Source organism: Pelodiscus sinensis, chromosome 19 (assembly GCF_052426305.1).
Source record: "Pelodiscus sinensis isolate ZL-2025 chromosome 19, ASM5242630v1, whole genome shotgun sequence".
Lineage (NCBI taxonomy): Eukaryota > Metazoa > Chordata > Testudines > Trionychidae > Pelodiscus > Pelodiscus sinensis.
Window position 1 is genome coordinate 7,771,363 of NC_143070.1, and position 24,164 is coordinate 7,795,526.

General features: G+C 52.5%; 1 protein-coding gene across 2 annotated transcripts in view; it reads right to left on the reverse strand.

Moving 5' to 3' along the window:
• Positions 1-4,234: 4,234 nt before the first annotated feature.
• Positions 4,235-24,164, reverse strand: part of LOC142823242 (butyrophilin subfamily 1 member A1-like) — a 30,674-nt gene continuing 10,744 nt past the window's right edge. Inside the window, exons 2-8 of one of the 2 annotated variants that reach the window (XM_075914027.2) lie at positions 23,496-23,843; positions 22,323-22,604; positions 12,967-13,083; positions 12,026-12,046; positions 8,667-8,687; positions 8,541-8,567; positions 4,235-6,068 (exon numbers count right to left, since the gene is read on the reverse strand). In XM_075914027.2, the coding sequence (XP_075770142.2) occupies positions 5,509-6,068; positions 8,541-8,567; positions 8,667-8,687; positions 12,026-12,046; positions 12,967-13,083; positions 22,323-22,604; positions 23,496-23,757 (1,290 nt within the window). In that variant the 5' untranslated portion in view covers positions 23,758-23,843 and the 3' untranslated portion in view covers positions 4,235-5,508. The remainder of the gene's footprint in view (positions 6,069-8,540; positions 8,568-8,666; positions 8,688-12,025; positions 12,047-12,966; positions 13,084-22,322; positions 22,605-23,495; positions 23,844-24,164) is intronic. The other variant, XM_075914026.2, reaches the window with a different exon arrangement.

A 24,164-nucleotide genomic window follows, 5' to 3' on the forward strand; every position in this document is an offset into this window, starting at 1 on the left:
CTTTTCTTTTTTTTTTCTCCCCCGGGTTTGGGGGGGGGGGGAGAGGAGGTCCATGAAATTTTAATAGATTGAAAAGAGGTCCATACACTTGAAAAGTTTGGGAATCACTGGTCTAAGCAATCCCCAGGCAGCCCTTCCTCCCTACTGCAGCCCCGGCAACTGGGCTACAGGTGGAGGAGGGATGCAGAGAAATTCCTCCAGCCCCTCCCTTCCCTTCGCAGACATGATGCCCCTTTCATGGAGATTGGCAGAAGGACGTTTGGGCAGGGGCTGCTGGAACGAGGAAGCAGAGTGAGCTGGGTGCTGGGGCTAAGGTATCGTGTTTGATGATGAGAAAAGGAGATAAGAGAAGAGGGAGTGTATGGGGGCAGGGGGAGGATGCTGCCTCTCTAGAGAAAACTTTTTCCTGGATGTCTGGCTGGTGAGTCTTGCCCACATGCTCAGGGTTCAGCTGATCGCCATATTTGGGGTCAGGAAGGAATTTTCCTCCAGGGTAGATTGGCTGAGGCCCTGGAGGTTTTTCACCTTCCTCTGTGGCATGGGGCACGGATCACTTGCGGGAGGATTCTCTGCATCTTGGGGTCTTCAAACCATCATTTGAGGACTTCAATATCTGAGATATAGGTGAGAGGATTATTCCAGGAATGGGTGGGTGAGATTCTGTGGCCTGCATTGTGCCGGGGGTCAGATTAGATGTTCATAATGGTCTCTTCTGACCTGATAGTCTATGAGTCTGAGTTTCTCTGCCTTCTGCCTGCCCCCTCTGCCTTCAGAAAGCACCGCTGAGAAGTTCTGATTCCTACCGGACCATTGGTGGGAGCAATCCCACCTCTTCATCCACAGAGTCAGCCTTGGAGGGTCTCTCTGTGGCCATCATTAGCCCGCATCCCTGGGACCGTCCACCAGGTCTCCTGGTGTAAACTGCCCCTGAGACGCTGTGACCTGATTCCTCCACCCCCTTCCCCCCGCTGTGGCCCCACATGGTCTCATTTCCAGTAGGGATGTGAAGGACTAGTCGACTGTCCAATAAGTGGTGTCCCCAGCTGACCCTGGGCTCCATGTGGTGCTGCTGCTTTGTAATGCCACGGGGAGCACGGGCTAGCAGAGGACTGCTTGAGTCCCCCGCTGAACCGTGCACACCGCACAGTGTAGACGTAGCCCATGAGTCACTGCCCACAGCGGCCTGGGCTCCCTGTGCGCAGGGATCCCAGTTTGATTTCTCCAATCCTGAATATTCTCCAGAGGGCTGGAGATGGAAAAGGTTGCAGATCTGGGATCAGGCAGGAAAATCCCAGTGAGCAGAGCCCTGCAGATCCGTGGCTATCTGCTTTATACCCACGGGTACCTGCATCCGCCGATACGACTGTGGATATGTTGCCCTGAGTTGTTACCCCAGTGCGGGGGTGGAGCTCAATCCTCAAAGCACCAACTTTCCCCTCATGTCTGTCTACACCGGCATCCTGCAAAAACTACCACCTCCAAGGAACACAGCTGCTCTTCCGAAATGTTTTTCAGAAGAGCAGATGGGTTTTTTTGGCAGGGGTGTTGTGACATTTGGCCCAGTGTAGATGGGCCAAATGTCAGGAAAGCCTCTTTGGAAAAAAAGAAGTGGAAAAAGCAAGGCAAATTGCGATTCGCAATTTGCGTCACTTTTTCCGGAAGAACAGTGTTGTGTAGACATAACCAGAGAATCACATCGTTTTCCCCGTTATATCCATTCAACCCCACCTTTTTCTTTTTAATAATTGACCAGTGATGTCAAATCTCAGGTTTTGCTCTTTTCCAGCTTTTTATATACAATCCCCTCTAATTTCAATGATTTCCTCACATGGTTTAGTTGCAGTAAATTGTTTTTTGGAGGGAAGCCGTTAGCGCTGAGTCATTTGTTTTGTGGGAGGAGGTGTATAGGAAAGGGGGGGGTCAACTCCCCCCCAGTGGACAACTCCCTGCCCCCCCATCTCAGAACTGAATTGTTTCTCCTTTTACACCCAGTAACACCAACCTGCTCCTGAAGAACGTGATCAGAGCCAGGCACCAGGTGCTACACCAGCTGCCAACCACAGAGCTGGCCAAACCCTGACAGGCCCAAATGGGGCAGAAAAGTGGGATGCTCAAGGGCTGTTCCTGCTTTCTGGCCCTGCTCCTATTGGCAGGTCCCAAAGTGGGCACAAACAGCTGCCCCGGCCCCTCACTTTCCCCTCCCCACCGTCACTAGCAGCTCAGGCCAAATGGCCCCTGGAAGGGTCATTTCTCCCAGTGCTCAGACAGTCACACCCGGGGGCAGGAGGTGGGGAACGTGGTGGCTGTTCTGTGCCAGACAGGGCATAGCTAGGGCACAGGAGGTGAATGGAAAAGCCACATTTGCCATGGAGACTGCCCAGCTCCCACCGAGTCCCCGTTGCTGCCCCCCAACCTCCCTAGTCCCCTCGTGAGCTGCCAGCCACCCACCCCTTACCCACTGCTGCTCCCTCCAGCCACCAAGGGACTCTCCAGCTCCATCCGCCTCTTTGCCCCGTCAATGCAGAGTCACCCAGGGCTGCTCATGTCCGTGGCAGGGCTGGGGGGAACCAGCACCAGTTATGTGTTCAGTGCAGAGTGGCTAATTTCTGTAGACTTGCTCCGCACTAATCTACTATAGCATCTCCCCATTCTCTGTGGGGTCTGCCTCTTCTATTCGGACCATCCATTATGCCGAATACCAGGGTCTTAACTTGTCGCTCGTCATTCATTCTGCAGCTATGCCCAATAGCTGTAACTTCCAGGCTACGTCTACACTGGCACCCTTTTCCGGAAATGCTTAAAACGGAACAGTTTTCCGTTATAAGTATTTCCGGAAAAAGCGCGTCTACATTGGCAGGATGCTTTTCCGGAATAAGTGGCCCAGTGTAGACACAACCCCATTGTATAACCTTTTGCACTAGTATCAGAGGGGTAGCCGTGTTAGTCTGATTCTGCAAAAGCGGCGAGGAGTCCTGGGGCACCTTATAGACTAACTGAAGTGTTGGAGCATAAGCTTTTGTGGGCAAAGACCCACTTCGTCAGATGCACTTAGATGACTACATGCATCTGACGAAGTGGGTCTTTGCCCACGAAAGCTTATGCTCCCACACTTCAGTTAGTCTATAAGGTGCCACAGGACTCCTCGCTGCTTCTGCACTAAGTTTTCTTTGGCTGTATCTTCCTATATAATTCCTCACTGGTCACTGCACAAAGTGCAGCAGGGGAGGTTTAGATTGGACTTCCTAACTGTCAGGGTGGTCATATTGGAATAAATTGCCAAGGGAAGTGGTGGAATCTCCCTGTCTGGAGATATTTAAGAACAGGTTAGATAGACATCAGGGATGGTGTAGACGGAGCTTGGTCCTGCTTTGAGGGCGGGGGGCTGGACTCGATGACCTCTTGAGGTCCCTCCAGTCCTATGATTCTATGATTCTATGACTTTCTGCATCCATCCTATTCTCAGGATCTTCCTCTCGAATGCCAATATCCTTCTCTTCAAATCTTTTGTTATCGCCCATGTCTCTCATCCGTACAACATGCTGCTAAATAAATACGTTTTCAAGATGCTCAGCTTCATTCCTAAGCTAATCACTTTACTTTTCCAGCGCTTATCTATCGCCTTCAAACTCACTCTTGCTTTTGCTATTCTAGTCGCTATTTCCGTCTAGATCATACATCCTGTTGTTCCCCAAGTACGTGAACTTCTCTACATTCTCTAGTTTGAACCCATCTACACTGATCTACTTTCCTATTTCCTTATCTCTTCATCTCTTTGTTATCTATTTCCTTATTGTCTTTGTTTTATCAAAATTACTATTTTGAAATTAGCTTTCCTCCCCGAGGAAACAAGGGTACAGATTTCAAACCAAGCAGCCCCTTATTTTGAAATAACAAGAATCGTTGTGTGGACGCTCTGTGTATACATTCGAAATTATGGGGATTATTTTGAAATAACTCTCTAGTGTAGATCAGGGCTCAGCGATGATGGGTGTGTCCTGGAAGTGTATTGGATTTTCTCAAGAGCCAGGAAGACTTCTTCTGGGTGCAGACTTTGTTCCCCAGAATGTTCGCTAAGGACATGTCTACACTAAGGAGTTTTTTTTTTAATGGCTCCCCTTATTTTGGCATAACAAGCATCCACGCTGCCCAGCCTGTTTTTTGGAAATTATAACGCCTGCTTGCGAAGAGGAATAAGCTTATTTAGAAATAGTGATTTGGGGAGTTATTATATAGAAATAATTTATTTTGAAATAACCAGCTAGTTTAGACATAGCCTGAGCTCTTTCCTCTGTAGTTTGCTGGCTTGATTGCTTTATTTACCTTATATGTAAATGTACTTTTGCTGTCCCCTGACTGTGTTCAAGCCAGTCAGACTTTCCTTTGGCTAGGGCTGGCTGGGTTTGCGCACTGCCTCTCACATGCATCTTAAGAATTTATTTCCAGCATTCATGTGTTACTCTTTGTACACAGCTGACACACAGATCACACAATGATTTGGGGACCAGCATGTCGCCACTTCACATATGACACTGTAGTGCATGTGTCAGATCTGATGAGTTATAGTACAATGGCTTTGGCAGTTGGTATTGAAGGGCTCATGGGGCACTTTGGGAATATTTTGGCCCTGGTGTTTCTCTACAACACCATTCCTCACCCCCCAACACCACCTTCTCTCTTTCCCACCCCGCACCCCACTGGCAGCTGCTTTTTCACCACCACTGTCAGCAACTGTTTTCCCTCCAACGTCCCATCATCCACCCTCCTGCCCCATGGGCCTGTCCTCTCCATCACCAAACCACCCGTCTTGGAATCTAGTCACTGCACCCTCCTGGCTAATGCTGGGTGGGGTTTGCAATACAACATGGTTCTGAGCTCTGTTCCTTTCTGCAGCCTGGCTCAGGGCACAGGTGAGACCGAGCTGCCCCCAGGTGTGCTCTGAGGGTGTTGGCAGCCCCGTACATGCCATGGTTCCTGCAGGAACAGTGCTGGCAGGGCCTGAGTCAGAGGGTTAGCAAGGCCCATCCCTCCCCTCAAACCTCTTCCTCCTTAGCCTCCAAACTTCCCTGCTCTTGGATCCCTCCCCCCCCTTCTGCCGGTTCCTACCTTCCTGTTGCCCTCCTTTCCCCCAGCTCCTCCTCACACTGAGGTCTCCTCCCCCGTGTCATTCTGCCCCTGACGCTTTCTCCTTGTGGTCTCCCTCCCCACCGCATTACATTCCCCCAACTCCCTCTTCAAAGTCATTCTCTTGCGAGCTGGGCTTCTGCACCCCCCTCCCCACCTAGCCCTCCTCTATGGGAGCTAGGCCTGAGAGTTCAGTCACTCACACCCCTCCTTCCCCTTGCTCACCCCAAAGCCCAACAGCCTCCTGCTCCAGCCCCTTCTCTGCCCCAGCCCACAGGCCTGGTATTGGGGGAACTGAAGGGGAGCAGGCTGGTGACACTCTTTGTACCATCCCCATGGGAACAGGCCTGCACTGGGACGGGACCGTCTCTAATGCAGGTGTCACTGTCAGGGACCGTGATGCTCTCCAGCCTGACCTGGGACCGGACAGATTACGAGGGGAGCTGCGTTTTTACCCTCCTCTTTGTAACCAATATAGAAATAAGGGCGGAGCGTCCCGGAGAAGGTGTCAGTGAAAGTGAAGAGATGGGACCCGCCAGTCACACTGTAAAATGAGACCTCGCCCGCCTCGTAGTCCAGGAAAATCCCCACCCGCCTGGGCCTGACACCCAGGTCCAAAGGGGTCGGGGGAAAGGTGCAGGCCTCATATTTCCCATTCCTCAGCCACACTGTCCAGTATCCATTCCCAGGGGTGAGTTTGACCTTCCCCGTCCTGATCACAGGTTCTCTGCAAACCCCCACGGTCCAATTTGTTTTGTCTCCCATCTCCACCTCCCAGTAGAACCTCCCGCCTGTGAAGACGCTTGCACCCAGGACGACGGGATAGGTACGGAATCTCTCGGGATTGTCGGGTCGATCCTGTTGTCGGTCCTCGTAGGTCACCGTTTTCCCATCTGCAGACAGGACGAGGTTGGCGTGAGCCGTGTCTGGGTCCAGAGTCACGTCCGCTGGGGAGAGAGGCACAGAGTCAGGGCCAGGGGTAGGAGCCTGGGACCAACAGGAAATGAACTCACATGACCAGGTATCACTGTGACTTGATGTTCTTTGCCTTCCAAAGGGAGTCAGGAGCTCAGCTAATGCTGGGGGGCCGGGCTGGGCTGGGGGAGGGTCAGGTGAAGGGAAGAGTGCGGCGAGGGAGTGGAAAGGAAGGAAAAAGGGAGAGGTCCAGGCAGCAGCAGCAGGAGGGGTGAGGCAATCACCAAGGAATCAGAGGGGGAAGAAAAGGAGAGTGCCGGGGGATGGGGCAGGACACCAGGGAGTAGAGGGTGCACGAAATGGGGGAGGGGTAGGTGGCAAGGGGTGGGAGTCACAGGGAGAAATGGGGGTGGGGTGCAGGGATGGAGGGGGGTGGCAGAGGGTCTGCTGAAGGGTCACCAAGGCATGGGGAGCCACCGGGCCTTGTACCCCCATCTGCATCTAGAGGTGACTCAGGCAGCAGAGGAGGTTTATTAGCCAACTGGGACACAGCATAGAACTGACTTGTCAGCACAGAAGCCAGGAGAAGGGTCAGTACCATTTATCGCGGGGAGAGGGGGGCCCAGAGTCATGGGCCCCTATAGCCCATCTGTGCCTCCCCCCCAAGCCAGCGAGACTCATCCAGACACTGCAAACCGCCCCTCCTCCCCCGCCTGCACTGCAGCCAGCCCCTCCTCCGGCCTGTGCCCCGCTTCCTGGTGTCCCACCCCCTCCCAGGTGCAGGTTACAGAATGCAGCAGCCATCATGTACGTGGGGACAGGCTGTCACCCCCCAAATTCTAACCTAGCTCTGGGCATCCTGCTAGTCAACGGGCAGCCATTGAATCTGTCCTGCGAGGCCGCACAAGCCCCCAGCTTACAGGGAACACCGGTCCCTTCCAGCCCTACGCTGCAGTGAGCCTAGGTCACAGCTGTTCCGGGGCTGGACATAGGCCATGGCGGATCTAGGCCAGGGGTGGGCAATAGTTTTTGAAGGGGGTTCAATTCACAAATTTCAGAAGTGAACGAGGGCTGACCTGGAAGGGGCGGGGCTTTGGGCAGAAAGGGGCGGGGTTCAGAGCTACCCTACCGGGAATTTTGCTTGGGGATCCCTGCCCCTTGACTTCTGGCCAATGGAAGAGACCTGGAGCAGAGCGGAGGGTGCTGGGGGCCAGCCTCTTCCCAGAGTTGTCTGGGGTGCGAGCCCCTTTCAACTGCTCCTATTGAAAGGGCTCGTGCCTTCCCCCGGGCTGCCTGGAACAGCCTCACAGGCCGGATCAAAGCCCTCGGCGGGCCGCGTCCAGATCCACTGAGAGGCTTTTGCCTTGGCAGTGTTTGGCACAGAGCTGGGCTGAGCTGTTAGTGACACTGGCGGCTCAGCATCCCTGCCGGGGCCCGGGCTGGCAGGCGGCTGCCTGTGCCCAGCGGAGCAGGGCGCTACGGGGCTGTGCGGGCAGGATCTGGGTTGGCCCACGTTTCCCTGGGTGGCCCCTTCGCTCAGGTCGCTCGCCCGGGAAATCTGCGAGTCTGCCCAGCACACGACAAGCCCCGGGTGGGTTGGAGGCTGCAGCAGGCGAGCTGGGATGGGGGGGAGGGAGAGAGCAGTGCCTGGACCGAGGGAGCTCTGGCTCCAGTGTGCCTGGGAGCCCCACGGTCAGGGCAGGGCCCAGTCACACTGCACCGGGACCGGCTGTGGGCTAAGCGCTGGGGGAGCTTTGGTGAGACGTCCTGCTTGTTCTGGAGTAGGAGCCCGTGGCGGTTGGTGGCCTCTCCTGGGGCGGGATGGGGACACCGTGGCCTGGGTGCGGGGTCGCACGGTGTATGTGGAGCAGGGTGGCAGTCCTAACAGGCCCCCTTGGACACTGCAGCGTGCCTGGGCCAGGGTGCACGCTGCCCCAGAGCTGCCCAGCCCCTCCCAGCACAGGTCAGCACGCCCACAGCCACGCAGCAGGCGGGGAGCGAAGGCGCACACGGCTCAGCCAGCCCCGTGAGGCGGGGACACGGCTGCCCTGTGGGTGCCGTCTGTCCTTGCAGATCCGGGGAGCATCCCAAGCTGGTGCTAAAGCCTGTCTGCCTGTCAGTGGGGACAGGGCCCGCCTCCCCCAGAGCGGGAACCCTGAACAGCGCCTCTCTGGGCAGGAGACGCGAGAGGGAAAGCGTCAACCGGAGCCTGGTGCTGCCACGGGGGTGAGCAAGTTGACCTGCCCACTGCCAGTGATGGATAGAGGAGAACAATCATCTGGCAAAGGTCCCATCGGGGGCAGCATTTCCTCATCCATCCTCTCTTTCCCAGCGGGGACAGGTCCCTGCGCTGCAGCACACCCGGGGTGTCACCAATTGCCTTCCATCGCTCCCCGCAGGGCACTGCTGTTTCCAGCCTGTTGGCTGTCACAGGAGAGTGCTCCATGCAGGGAAGGGAGCCGAGCTCCCGGGGAGGGCTAAGATACCGGCGGGGTGTACAGTACCTGCACAGAGCTGGGCGCGTCTCCACCCTGCAACCAAACACAGAGAGGGGTGAGACTCCCCTGAGCACAGACACGCTGAGCAGGAGACAGGGTCACACTAGGGTGCGGGGGGAGGAAGGAACTTACTGAGCTCCGCCTGGAGTTTGTCTGAAAGCAAAGCACAGAGACAGGAGTCAGTGCCACCAGCCCACACGCCCCCGCCGACAGGGGGTGGCAAAGAGGGCAGTTGGCCAGGGCGATTTAAAAGGGCCTGGTGTTTTCCTGCCACTGCCGCAGTAGCACCGGCTGGGAGACCTGGGCCCTTTTAAATTCTCCAGGCGCGCTGCAGGGCTCCTCCTGAGTCCCAGCGCTCATCAGGCACTGCTGAGCAGCTCCACCGGGTGGGCGGTGCACCCCACCAGACAGGCTGGGGCAGGAGGCAGCCCCACGGCAGCCCCACGGGGAGTCAAGCCATCAGCGGGGGAGGCAGAGCTGGGGCAGTGGGTGGGAGGAGCCAGCCAGCATGTAGGTGAGTGGGGAGGGGAGAGCCAGCAGGGAATGGAGGGGGAGCCAGGCGGGGAGGAGAAGGAGGGACTGCTGGGGAGCACCTCACTACAGAGCACCAGGAACAGGACTGCAGGGAGTAAGGGCTCAGGGGGGGCAGAGGAAGCAGGCTGGGAAGGGAAAAGAGCTGGGGGGAGGGGTGGCAGAGGAGAGGAACCAAGGAAGGGGTGGGGACACAGGACCACTGGGGGCAGAGAGCTGAGAGACAGATGGAAAAGGAACCAAGGGAGGGGACAGGACTGCCAAGCTGGGCCAGGGGCATCAGAGGGGCACCCTGTTACATGTGGGGGATGGGGCTATGGCCATCCAGGTGGTTGGCTGGTGATGCTTGGGGTTCCTCTCAGTGGGGGAGGGGCTTGTGGCTCTGTATGAGGGAGGGGGCCAGGCTCGGATAGTATCACATCACAGATCCCCAATCCCTAAGTGACACTCTCAAATATTGAGCTCACAAGCCTGGGTTTAGCAAGCCAATGCTCAAAACACTGAGGTATCCTTCCCTCTGTTCCCCTATTGATTGTGCTGTCCTGGGGCCTGGAATCCCTGTCTGTGGCCTCAGGCCATTGTAAGGTTATTGTAAGGAGGAGTCTCGTTAAGCTCTGAGGCGAGGATAGGAAGCCATGGGCGCTAATCACAGTCAGGTTAAAGATTTAAAAGCAGGTTGGGCAGGCACCTGTCAGGGAGGGTCTAGAGAAAACATGGTCCTGCCAGGAGAGCAGATTCTGGACTCAATGTCCTCTCAAGGTCCCTTCCAGCCCTGCAATTCTATGACTGTCCTGCAGAAGAGGAGTGAATCAGAAAGATCGTAAATCAAGGAAATGTAAAATCTTGAGACTCAGCCTGGCCCTGGCGGCTACGTCGGCAGCCACAACCTGGAATCAGCAAGGGTGCGTCTACAGGCAGCAGCGTTATTTCAGAATAACGGCCGTTATTCCAAAATAACACGAGCGTCTGCGCAGCCATTCGGTTACTTCAAAATACAATCGAAATAACGGAGGGCTTATTCCGACTTCTGTAAGCCTCGCTCCACGAGGATAACGCCTCTTCTGAAGTAGCTATTTTGAAATAGCGGTAGGTCGTGTGGACGCTCCACTGCGGCTATGCCGAAATAGCTCCTCCCCAGTGCTCCCGGGGATCTGAATCGAGATAGCGCGTCTACATTAGGGAAACCTGCCTCGGACTCATTTTGAGGCTTCCCTGCAGTGTAGATGTGCTATTTCGAAATAAACTTTCGCCAAAAAAAATTCCGAAACAGCTTATTTCGAACTAACCGTGCAGTGTAGACCTAGCAAAAGAGAAGAAACACAGGAACCCTCTCCCCCACTTGGCCTGGTGCAAGGGTTTATTAGAGCCAAACAGGCACCCTTCAGCAAATGGAAAATACTAACTCGATGGAGCCAGGAGAAGGGAGCATTCAGGCCGCTGATGGGGGCGGGGAGCAAAGGGGCAGTGGCATTGGAACACGGCTATTTTAAAGCGTTTATGAAAACCGAGTGTGATTCTTGGTTGAGGGGAGCAAGGCTGCACACTGCACGTGGTGGGATTCCTGCCTTTCTGCAAGGGGGGCATTTCTGAAAACCACGTCCCCTGCAGCTCCCGTGTTTCAGGGTCATGCTCTAGACATCGGCGGGCAGAACAGAAGCCTCCTGATTTTGGTGAAAACTGGAAAACTTTAAACCCTCGATTTCCAGTCAAATCACAGGGTAACGATCCTACCGGATACCGGAGAGAAGGGGGGGGGCGGTGATCTCATGGGTTCGGGCAGGGTTAGATTAGTGGGGTGCTCATTCCAACCCTGCCACCCTTCAGCCTCTACACACCCCAGGGTCAGAGCCCCGTTGATCAGGGTGAAAATCAGAAGCATGGAAATGGCAGGTTTTAGAGGAATGTGGTTTCCAGTTTTCACCCGACTGAACATGGAGCTGCCCGGAATGGAGTGTGGGATGGGGCGAAGGAGGGTCCTGACTGCAGTGGGGCTCAGGGTTCATTTGGGGGGTAGAGCTCCACCTAGGGGAGTAACCAAGCGTGTCCCCCTCTCTGTGCAGGCCCGTGCGCAGGGATTTCTGTGCGGGAGTGTGGGGGGTACTTTTTTTTGTAAATATGGACCACAAGGGTCTTAATGCACCCCCCATGGTCCCTCAAGTAAGTGGGGAAATCAGCCCCAGTCTTGCCCCAACCGGCCAGAGCATGGGCGAATATGGGGGCTGCTCTGGCACCCTTCACCCGCCCCTGCGTCGGGCCTCCTGTGTTCTGGCAGTGCCGTGAGGGCATCGCACAGACACAGAGGAGCTGCCAGACTCTGCCCAAAGAGCTCCCACTCTGACCAGACAAGACAGGCACTGGGGTAGGACGCACAAGCGGAGCTGGTGAAGGGATGGTGCAAATGGCGGGTCAGTGCCACCGCTGAACAGTCACCCTGCGCTGTGCGGGGGGAGGGGATGAGCTGCATGGAAGGGCGGGGAGCAGGGAGGAGGAGGGGAGCGAGATAAGTTGGGGACACTGGGAGGAGGTTGGAGCCGGCACAAACAGGGCACAATGACACTGTCGCAAGCAACATGAGGATAGTCGGCCGCTCTCCAGATCCCTGACCACCCTCTGCCTGGCAGGGTTGCGCTGGGAGGGGTGACAAGTCCTGCAGCCGGCTCACTGCAGGGTCCCAGTGCTGGCCACACCGGCAGCAGAGTGAGGCCAAACCTGATCCCTCCCTGGTCGTGTGGGAGCAACAAGCCCCCTGTGCGTGGAGCGGAGTCTTGTCTGTTCATTCCGTGTCCTGAGGGCGAGGGGGAAGGCGCCGCGTTTCTGCGTGCACTGCGCCAGGCAGACTGTTCCTAGGGAGAGCTCTCGATACCTGCCCCCGAGAGGTCTGTGAGGCTGGCTGTAAAGTTTAGGACACTCCCCACCCCCTTACCCCACACAGCCCTTTGCAAGGAACAAAGGGACCTCACCTTTCTCTGCCTGATGTGCCGCTGGAAGTGAACAACAGGAGAAGGGGGTTACAAGGCAGCAGACTTCACTATTGCAAACACAGGGCAAGATTTCTATTGGTGGCCCTGCCTCGCCACTCCCACTGCCAACACTGTACCGAGACACAATGCCCAGTGCAGGTAAAATGCTGAGTAAATGGCTCTTTCCCTTTTGGCTTAGACAAGCAAGCCCCTTCCCCCCCCACTTAATGGTGTGTCTGCCTGTCTGCAATGGGATAACTTTTGAAAACTACGAATTACACCGTTTCAGGGCACGTTCTAGGCACCAATGGGTAGCAACCTCCTGCTCTGGGTGAAAACGGGAAATCTGTAGTCGCCTGAAGGGAGCCGGTGTGACAGTCACAAAAATGGAGAGGTTTCACTTTTTGCCTATACACCGGCAGGGCCACCTGCAAGTTTCTCGTTGCGCTGTGGACCTAACCCTAGGGTAGACACAGGAACGGCTCCTCTTTCCATCTGAGCAGTCACTGCTTCGCCCGTCCGCAGCTCCTATGTACCACGAGGGGAGGAGGGGCAGATGCACCGACTGGAGGCCAGAATGTGGCTCTACCCGCCCCCAACTTCATGTTCTGTTTTTTGGTGCTTGCAGCCACGGGACATAGGACAGCGCATGGCCTGGCCCTGCTGCCTGAGCCGCACGCAGCCCTCCACACGGGGCCGTGCTGATCCTCAAGGAGCACTCCGCTGGGATCCCCAATGAGACTGGAAGGGCGGCAACCACTGGACAATTCTCAGTTCAAGCATGAAGCCACAATTCACTCAGCTCCCTCTTGACCCGTCGCCACCGTTCCAAACCCTGCCCGCCATGACACCCAAGCCCCTCAAGCCCTACGCCTCCATTTCGTTGTAAAATCTGCTCCCCCGCCCCCGGTCGGCAGCATCCTCCCTTCTGGTTACTTTACCTTTCAGCCTGTGTTGCCTCCTGGAGCAGAAGGCCAAGGCCATGAGAACACCCAGCATCACACCCAGGATCCCGCCCAGAGCCAGCATCCAGGGGGAGAACCACGGGTGAAAGAGATCTGCAAGGAAAAGCGTCATTGGCTTGAACGTAAGAACATACAGGGTCAGACCAAAGGTCCATCTAGTCCAGTGTCCTGTCTGCCCACAGTGGCCTATGCCAGATGCCCTAAAGGGCGGGAACACAACAGGGAATCCCCATGTGATGCCTCCCCTATAATCCATTTCCAGACAAACAGAGGCTAGGGACACTATCTCTACCCACCCTGGTTAATCGCCATTGATGGACCTCTGGCAAGGAGTTCCACAGGTTGTGCGCTGAGTGAAGAAAATCTTCCGTTTGTTTGTTTTAAACCTGCTGCCTATTAATTTAATGATTTGGGAGCAACCGTGCAGAATACAGGCAGGACACTGACTCATGGGGAAACACACAGGCTACGTCTACACTACGCATTGTTGCGCAAGAAGATATGCAAATGAGGCGCAGCCGTGAATATCGCCATGCCTCATTTGCATACCTAATGAGCTGCCATTTTTGCGCAAGGGGCTTTTGTACGAGAAGAAGCTGTCTACACTGCTCCTTCTTGCGCAAAAAACCCCTCTCGCGCAGGAGTCGTGCTTCCTGAAAATAAGTGGCAGAACAGCACCTGCGCAAGAGGGGGGGTTTTGTGTAAGAAGGAGCAGTGTAGACAGCTCCTTCTTGCACAAAAGCCCCGTCAGCAAAAATGGCGACCCATCAAGTTTGCAAGTGAGGCGCGGTGATATTCACATCTTCTTGTGCAACAATGTGCAGTGTAGACATAGCCACAGGGAACTGTGGCTTATCTGTTTCTTATTAAGCCAATGAAAGTCCAGGTTTGAGCCTGGTGACTCAGCATGACTAAATAGGGGAAGGGCGGGCATAGGGTGGAGCTGAACTATGCTTAGACTATCCTCCTATGCTAAAAGCTATCAGGAATATTTAGGCTACAGAAGTGACATGTAATTATTAATTCTGTAGCACAGGCCTACTTAGAGCTTAGAATAAATTAGCATTAACAGGAGTGTTGTGAGCAAGACATGAGAAGTCATCTGTCCGCTCTAATTCTGTGCTGATTAGGCCTCAACTGGAGTATTGTGTCCAGTTCTGGGCACCACATTTCAAGAAAGATGTGGAGAAAGTGGAGAAGGTCCAGAGAAGAACAACGAGAATGGTAAAAGGTCTAGAGAACATGAGCTATGAGGGAAGACTGAAAGAACTGGGCTTGTTTAGTTTGGAAAGGAGAAGACTGAGAGAGGACGTGATAGCAGTTTTCAGGTATCTAAAAGGGTGTCACAGGGAGGAGTTCTCCTTGGCCTCTGAGGATAGGACAAGAAGCAATGGGCTTGAACTACAGCAAGGGAGATTTAAATTGGACATTAGGAAAAACTTTCTAACGATCAGGGTGGTTAAACGCTGGAATAAATTGCCCAGGGAGGTTGTGGAATCTCCATCCGTGAGGATATTTAAGAGCAGGTTCAACAGACACCTGTCAGGGATGGTCTAGAGATGGTGCTTAGTCCTGCCATGAGGGCAATGGACTGGACTTAATGACCTCTCGAGGGCCCTTCCCATTCTAGTGTTCTATGATCCTATGATTCTATAAGTAAATTAATAATAATAAACCCAAAAGGCTGCGTCTAGACTGGCAAGCTTTTGCGCAAAAACTTGCCAGTTGTCTAGACTGGCTGCTTGAATTTGCGTGAGAACACTGACGATCTCATGTATGATTGTCAGTGTTCTTGCGCAAATACAATCACTCTCCCGCTCGGGAAAAAGCCCTCTTGTGCAAATGCTTTTGCGCAAGAGGGCCAGTGTAGACAACTCAGAATTGTTTTGCGCAAAAAAGTGCCGATGGTGAAAATGGCGATCGGGGCTTTTTTGCTCAAAACCGCGTCTAGATTGGCACCGGATGCTTTTGCGCAAAAGTGTCGGTGCCAATCTAGACGCTCTTTTCCGTAAATGCTTTTAACAGAAAAACTTTTCCGTTAAAAGCATTTGCGGAAAATCATGCCAGTCTAGACGTAGCCAATGAGTTTGTTTCTGTATTTGTCACATGCTGAGGTTTTGAAAAGAAGCTGTGAGTTTGGATAACACTATTTACCAGAGCTCGGTAGATATCACAATGGGGCTGTGGGTAGTGGGAGGTGAAAGGTTTTGCTCTCTCTCTACTTTGCCACACTGCAAAGTCATTATTACAGGAGACAGCCCTAGGAAGCAGCCCCTCTGCCCCAAACTACTCTCCCTCAGCCTTCAGCCAAAGTACCACATGTGGGAGGAGGAAGGAGGCTGCCAGCCAGCAGCCCACTGCCCCAGAGCAGCACCATTGGGAGCTGGGCCCGGGCTGAACAGCCCAGAACTCTGGGCCCCCCCAAACCTGAGAGGAGCCCTGCCCCTCTCCCCAAGGAGCCAGCAGCTGGGGCTAGGAACCACAGCCCCACCTTCCACCCAGGTCGCTACAGTGACCTCCTTGCTGCTGCGGACCCTCCCAGATCCCCGCCCTGATCCCTCCTCCACCTTCCAGTCCCCACAAGATGTATTCTCAAAATGGGGAGAGCCGCTCGGTGGGATAGCTGCCCTGAGGGTGCTGCTCTCGTCAGAGAGGGAAGCGTTTCAAATGTACTCGCTCCCTGAGCCCTGGGGAAGTAAGTGAAGACCGAAACTAGCACTTCTCTTCACAGGTTCACCCGTGAAATTGACAGCACAAAACTCTGTGGCTGTGTCTAGACTGGCAAGTTTTTCCGGAAAATCATCTGATTTTGCGGAAAAACTTGCCAGCTGTCTATACTAGCCGTTTGAATTTCCGCAAGAACACTGACGATCTCATGTAAGATCGTCAGTGTTCTTGCGGAAATACTGTGCTGCTCCCGTTCGGGCAAAAGTCTTTTTCCGAAAGACTTTTGCACAAAAGGGCCAGTGTAGACAGCACAGTAGTGTTTTCCGCAAAAAAGCCCTGATCATGAAAATGGCAATCGGGGCTTTTTTGCGGAAAACCGCGTTTAGATTGGCACGGACGCTTTTGTGGAAAAGCATCCTGCCAATCTAGACGTGCTTTTTCCGAAAATGCTTTTAACAGAAATTTTTTCCGTTAAAAGCATTTCCCGAAAATCATGCCAGTGTAGATGTAGCCTGTAAGTCTAGACACTCAGACCAGGGCTTTCTTGTGCTATTGGGGGTAAAACAGGCTTTCTTACCCAGATTTTCATAAATACTCAGCCCCCAGCAACTCTCAGTGAGAAGAAAGAGAATTCGCCCCCCACACACACTCCACCATACATTGTGATTGTTACAGCGCACGGAGTAGATACAAACATAAATGCTCTGGCAAGAAGATGGCAGCTTAAGATGACTTTATGTCTCCGAATCCAGAACCTTAACGCATAAGAACCACATGTTGGGGAAAGGGGTTGCTTCCTAAGTGAGAGGGCTGACCTTCCCGCACCTTGCTTTCCATTGGCTCATCCACAGCAACTAACCTAAGAATAGCCAGACTGGATCAGGCCAAAGGTCCTTCCAGCCCAGTGTCTTCTCTGCCGACAGTGGCCAATACCAGGTGACCCTCGAAAGGTCATCGAGTCCAGTCCCCTGCCCTCATGGCAGGACCCAGTACTGTCTAGATCATCCCTGATAGACTTTTATCTAACCTACTCTTAGATATCTCCACAGATGGGGATTCCACAACCTCCCTGGGCAATTTATTCCAGTGTTTGACTGCCCTGATAGTTAGGAACTTTTCCCTAATGTCCACCCTAAACCTCCCTTGCTGCAGTTTAAGCCTGTTGCTTCTTGTTCTATCCTCAGAGGCCAAGATGAACACCCTTTTAGATATCTGAAAATTGCTATCATGTCCCCTCTCAATCTTCTCTTCTCTAAACTAAACAAACCCAATTCCTTCAGCCTTCCCTCATAGGTCATATTCGCTAGACCTTTAATCATTCTCGTTGCTCTTCTCTGGACCCTCTCCAATTTCTCCACATCCTTCTTGAAATGCGGTGCCCAGAACTGGACACAATACTCCAACTGAGGCCTAACCAGCGCAGAGTAGAGCGGAAGAATGACTTCTCGGGTCTTGCTTAAAACACAACTGTTAATGCATCCCAGAATCATGTTTGCTTTCTTTGCAACAGCATCACACTGCTGACTCATATTCAACTTGTGGTCCACTATAACCCCTAGATGCCTTTCTGCCATGCTCCTTCCCAGACAGTCGCTTCCCATTATGTATGTATGAAGCTGATTGTTCCTTCCTAAGTAGAGCACTTTGCATTTGTCTTTATTAAACTTCAACCTATTTACCTCAGACCATTTCTCCAATTTGTCCAGGTCATTTTGAATTTGACCCTATCCTCCAGATTAGTTGCAATCCCTCCCAGCTTGGTATCACCTGCAAACTTAATAAGTGTACTTTCCATACCAATATCTAAATCGTTGATGAAGATATTGAACAGAGCCAGTCTCAAAACAGACCCCTGCGGAACCTCACTTGTTATGCCTTTCCAGCAGGATTGTGAACCATTAATAACTACTCTCTGAGTACGGTTATCCCGCCAGTTATGCACCCACCTTATAGTAGCCCCATCTAAGTTGTATTTGCCTAGTTTATTGATAAGAATATCATGCGAGACCGTACCAAACGCCTTACTAAAGTCTAGGAATACCACATCCACCGCTTCTCCCTTATCCACAAGACTCCTTATCCTATCAAAGAAAGCTATCAGATTGGTTTCACATGATTTGTTCTTTACAAATCCATGCTGGCTGTTCCCTATCACCTTGCCGCTTTCCACGTGTTTACAAATGATTTCCTTAATTACTTGCTCCATTATCTTCCCTGGCACAGAAGTTAAACTAACTGGTCTGTAGTTTCCTGGGTTGTTCTTATTTCCCTTTTTATAGATGGGCACAATATTTGCCCTTTTCCAGTCTTCTGGAATCTCTCCTGTCTCCCATGATTTTCCAAAGATGATAGCTAGAGGCTCAGATACCTCCTCTATCAGCTTCTTGAGTATTCTAGGATGCATTTCATCAGGCCCTGGTGACTTGCAGGCATCTAACTTTTCTAGGTGATTTTTAACTTGTTCTTTTTTTATTTTACCTTCTAAAACTACCCCCTTCCCACTAGCATTCCCTATGTTAGGCATTCCTACAGACTTCTCGGTGAAGACCAAAACAAAGAAGTCATTGAGCATCTCTGCCATTTCCAAGTTTCCTGTTACTGTTTCTCCCTCCTCGCTGACCAGTGGGCCTACCCTCTCCTTGGTCTTCCTCTTGCTTCTAATGTATTTATAAAAAGTCTTCTTGTTTCCCTTTATTCCCGTAGCTAGTTTGAGCTCATTCTGTGCCTTTGCCTTTCTAATCTTGTCCCGGCATTCCTGTGCTGTTTGCCTATATTCATCCTTTGTAATTTGTCCTATTTTCCATTTTTTATGTGACTCCTTTTTCATTTTTAGATCATGCAAGATCTCGTGGTTAAGCCAAGCTGGTCTTTTGCCATATTTTCTATCTTTCCCACACATCGGAATAGCTTGCTTTTGCTGGGATTATGGTTTCCAATGTGCATTACCTTACATGCAGCGACATTGAATTTCATCTGATATTTTGTTGCCAGTTTTGTGAGAGCCCTTTATAACTCTTCACAATCTGCAATGGATTTAAATCAGGGGTGGGGAACCTCCCCACATTCCCCTTCCGCACCAGAAACAACATTTTGGGTGTGTCTAGACTACATGCCTCCTTCGACGGAGGCATGTAGATTAGCCAGATCGGAAGAGGGAAATGAAGCCGCGATTAAAATAATCGCGGCTTCATTTAAATTTAAATGGCTGCCCCGATCTGCCGATCAGCTGTTTGTCGGCAGATCGGGGGAGTCTGGACGCGGTGCCCCGACAAAGAAGCCTTTCTTCATCGACACAGGTAAGCCTCGTGAAACCAGGCTTACCTGTGTCGATGAAGAAAGGCTTCTTTGTCGGGGCATCGCGTCCAGACTCCCCCGATCTGCCGACAAACAGCTGATCGGCAGATCGGGGCAGCCATTTAAATTTAAATGAAGCCGCGATTATTTTAATCGCGGCTTCATTTCCCTCTTCCGATCTGGCTAATCTACATGCCTCCGTCGAAGGAGGCATGTAGTCTAGACACACCCTTTGTGTTTCAGCCCTGCAGGAGGTGTGTGTGTGTGAGGGGAGGGGGGAATGGAGTGCCAGTGTGGGTTCCACAGTGCTGGGGGGGCGGGGGTCCTGAGCTTCAGGGGCTGGATTCTGCCTCCAGGCCTGAGGCTCCCCACCCCTGACTTAAATAAGGAAACCAAAATGTCTGAGTAGCTGTGAAATCAGCCCTGGGAGTGAAGCGGCACACGGAAAGGCTGTGGGTGAAGTGGGGAATCTACAGCCCCCCGGCCAGATCCAGCCATGGGCCAGGTCTCTGTGTTTACCCCTTTTCCAGATCATTTATGAATAGGTTGAAAAGGATTGGCCAGGTATGGACCCCTGCAGGACATCACTAGCTACCTCTCTCCATTCTGAAAACAGACCATTCATTCCTACCCTTTCTTTCCTGTCTTTATCAGTTCCTGATCCATGGAAGGACCTTCCCTCTAATCCTATGACAGCTTCCTTTGCTGTAGAGCAGGGGTGGGGAAACTTTTTTGGGTTGGGGGCCACTGACCCACAGAAAAATCTGTTGGGGGCCACACACAAGCGAGAAAGAAAACCGTTTTTACGCAAAAAGGGACTGTCTACACAGCACCTTTTTGCGCAAAACCCCCCTCTTGCACAAGAGCCATTCCTCCTGAAAAAATGAGGAAGAACGGCTCTTGCACAAGAGAGGGGGGTTTGCACAAAAAGTCACTGGGTAGATGGCGCCTTTTTGTGCAAAAACCTCTTGTGCAAAAACGGCTCCTAATTAATGATGCAAATGAAGCACGGCGATATGCTAATCCACGCTTCATTTGCATAGGCTTTTGCAGAAGAGAGAAGCTGTATAGACGTAGCTTCGCTGTTGTGGCCCCCAGCTGAGAAGGCAAAAGACACTTTGTACATTCCCCTTGCGCATCAGAGCCTGGGTGGCCCAGGCTATTAGATTTGTGTGGTCTAGCCCCGCAGTGGGGTGAGGGCATGCTGGAGTACCAGTGCAGGCTTCACAATGTTGCAGGGGAGCCCTGAACCTCGAGGGCTGGATCCAGGGAAGCCAGTGGCCGCATCTGAGCCCCAGGCCTGCGGTTCCCCACCCCTGCCGTAGAACCTTTGGGCTACGTCTACACTGGCATGATTTTCCGGAAATGCTTTTAACGGAAAAGTTTTCCGTTAAAAACATTTTCAGAAAAGAGCATCTAGATTGGCACGGACACTGCTAATCTAGACGCGGTTTTGCGCAAAAAAGCACCGATCGCCATTTTAGCCCTCGGGGATTTTTTGCGCAAAACAGTACTGTGCTGTCTACACTGGCCCTCTTGCGCAAATGATTTGCGCAAGAGGGCTTTTGCCCGAACGGGAGCAGCATGGTATTTCCGCAGGAACACTAACAATCTTACATGAGATCGTCAGTGTTCTTGCGGAAATTCAAGCGGCCAGTGTAGACAGCTGGCAAGTTTTTCCGCAAAAGCAGATGATTTTGTGGAAAAACTGGCCAGTCTAGACACAGCCTTTGGCGAAGAACTTTGGCAAAGGCTTTCTGTGACCCTTTCAAATAATTCTACTAGATTGATGGTGCATGATTTCCCTTTACTGGAACCATGTTGCCTCTTCCCCCACACACTTCCCTGGGTCTGCCACAGGGTAACTGGTCTCAGGGTGTGTCTAGACTACTGAGTTTTGTCGACAAAAGTGGACTTTTGTCGACAAAACTATACCTGCGTCTACAATACTGCTGAGTTCTGTCGACATAACATCGACAGAACTCAGCAGTTTTGTCGACGCTGGTAAACCTCATTCTACGAGGCATAACGCCTTCTGTCAACAGAGTTCTGTCGACAGAAGGTGTTACTGCCTGTAGGGTTGCGTCTAGACTACAGGGTTTTGTCGACAAAGCAGCTTGCTTTGTCGACAAAACTGAATGTGTCTAGACGCTCTATGTCGACAGAAGTTTTGTCGACAGTATCTGTCGACAAAACTTCCGTCGACAAAACCCTGTAGTCTAGACGTACCCTCAGAGACAAGCCCCAATTCTGCTCACAAGCTCTGCGACAGAGGCCTCCTCACTGCAGTCTTGACCTGGAAATCCCCATCCCCTCCCACCCTTAAAGCAATAGCTTGCCATTCCAACACAGCATCTTCCCTCCAGTACAGGAACAAAGGAGAATTCCCACCCTGCACCCACTGAAAAGCCCAGTGACTGCTGGGGATGGAGCTCTTCTGAAAATCCAGTTAATGGCGATTCCGACTGCAAAGGACTTAATCGTGTTACTTGCAATCAGACAGCTGCGCCTGGCTCATGCCAACTGACTTGGGATCTCTGGGCTCAGAGCAGTGTAGATTAGGGCCAACTGTAGAGAAGGCACATGGGAGGGGGGCACCAGCCATGTGTCCACCCCCCATGTGCTCCTCCCCACATTATCCTGAGCTTAGGCGAGAGCCGGAGCCAATCCCTCCTCTGTCCCAGGCCCCACCCCACCCCTGCTCAACTCCTGCCCCATCTCTTCCCTGCACTGCCACTTCCCCCAAGTCACACCCCCCCAGCAATGCAGTCCAGGGACTTAGCAGGGTCTGGGGTCTGGCAGCAGCAGCAGGGATCACCCCACCCCTGCACTCCCAGCAGCGATGGGGTGGGGGGAGTAGAGCGACACTATCCCAGCCTGCTCTGCTCTCCCACAAGAGAGTTCTTCCCTCTGCCCCCAAGCAATACGGCCAGGTGCCACGGGAGCAGAGCGGGATAGTACCATGGTGCTCAGATCCCCCCTGCTGCTGCCAGTGAGTGGCAGACATTCCTGCTAGTCCCTCAGGCCACGCAGAGGCACTGGCCCATTGGTCCTCCTGCCCTCAGCATTTGGGGTCATGTGCCTCCTTGTGCCCTCTTATGCGTTGCCCTGGTATAGACCTCCCACTTCAGAGGGACCTAGATCCTGGTCTCCAGCCCAAGTCAAGGGTACACCACAATTTAACAGCAGTGGCCACCACCAGAGGGCTTTGAATTATAGCGTAGACCTCTCCAAAGCTACTCGGGACTTTCCAAGACCTGCTCAGCTCTTGGAAGGCGCAGGCCAATGAACAGGAGACACACTGATAAATACTCTCCGCCCATGTCAGCAGCATCTCAGGCTGCCCACACGTGGCATAGACGGGCACTGACCTGTTATGAAAATCGCCGACTCTCTCTCCTGGTTGACTCGGGGGTTCCTAACACAGCAGGACACTTTCTGGTTGGACTCTTCTGTTATAACCATGGCAATCTCTGCTCGAAACAGGCCGCCGGCTTCCGGAGTTATTTTTTCAGAGGCTGTGGGTAAGGGCTGTCCCTGGAGATCTCTCCACAGCACCTGGGGCTCTGGGTACCATCCGGATGATCGACACACCACTCGGATCCCTCCGTCCTGACGTCCCTCCACAGAGATGTCAGGAGCAGAGCCCAGACCTACAGATGAAATAAATGAACGTGTGAAAATCCTACAGTGCCCAGTGATGAGCCAAAGTCTTTATTACACTGTCAGCAAAAGCCATTTCTGAATAAATTACTATAGGGTTGAACCTCTCCAGTCTGGCACGCTTTAGTGTGGCAACGTCCATGGTCCGTCATGATTTCAGTTAGTCAGATGCCCACTTATCATGGGTGTGGCCAAGTTTCCCATGGTCCCATAAAGTTTGTTTGCAGCCACCAGTCCAACTCTCAGGGTTCTGTGTTGTTACTTAGCTCTAATTTACCCCTAAATGTCTGAAAGGGTATGTCTACACTACAGCGTTATTCTGAAATATCTAATTTAGAAATAGTTATTTTGAAATATCTTATTTCAAAATAATGTGTCTACACACAAAATGCATTTTGAAATAGCTTTTTGGTATTTTGAAATAGCACGTCCACACTGATTGACCACTGAATTGCATTTAAGACCAGCCAGATCTGGTTCCGGCAGGGCATCGGGTCAGAAGTTACCTTGTGGCTAAGGTGGCCAGCAGAACACCCCGAAAAGGGCTGGAAGCCCCTTATTTCAAAATTAGTGTCTACACAGTGCTTATTTCGAAATAGGAATTTCAAAATTGGCACTATTCCTCTTGGAATGAGGATCACCAATTTTGAAATAAGCCCTCCACTATTTTGAATTAATTTTGAAATAGCAGTTGGCTTGTGTAAAGTTATTTCGAAATAATGGCTGTTATTTCAAAATAACTTTGCTGTGTAGACATACCCAAAAAGCTCAGTAAGCAGCGATGCTGGTAATGCTGCTAGACAATAGTTACCTACTGTGGTTTGGCATCTCACTCCAATTATCCCATTGAAGACATCAAAGCATCAGAACACGTTACTGACCTGCCACCTGTAGTTCCAATAAAGCTTCCTCAAAAAAGACCTGGGACTCAAAAAGACAATTGTACTTCCCATCGTCGGAGGGTCGGATGTCGCGTATCCTCAGGGAAACTCTCCCACAGGCCATGTCATCTTTCAAGAGCTCAGTCCTTCCCCGATATTCCGGGATCTGATCCCCGTACTGATCCTGCCCGTCGCGGTACAGGTGCACGACTGCAGAGAACTGGGACCGGTACCATCTCACCTCCATGTTCTCAGCGCTCATCCGGGGGGAGAGGTGGCAGGGCAGGACGGCCTCCCCACCTAGGGGGGCAGTGACTGGGCGGTCAGGTCCCGTCACTCTGAACTGTGCTGTGAAATGTACAATGCAAACCGAAAGTGAAATCGGTGAGGGGCTGGACGGCAGCATTAACTCAGCAGTTGGACACCCAGAAGAGAGAGCCCTGTGTGAGAACTGAACACCCATCCCCATGCAGTGCCCTGGACAAGTCTAGGAGTGCAGAGAGTCACAGGCTTGGGGGAGGGGAGCCTTGGACCTCCTCTGTGGTCTGCTCAAGGAACGCTCCCTTTGATCTCAGGCCTCCAGCCACCACCTCTCTCTGGGCAGGGATCCATGGCCCTCTCCCTCCACACTGGGATTTCAGGCTTGCAGCCTCAATGCAGTTCATTGGA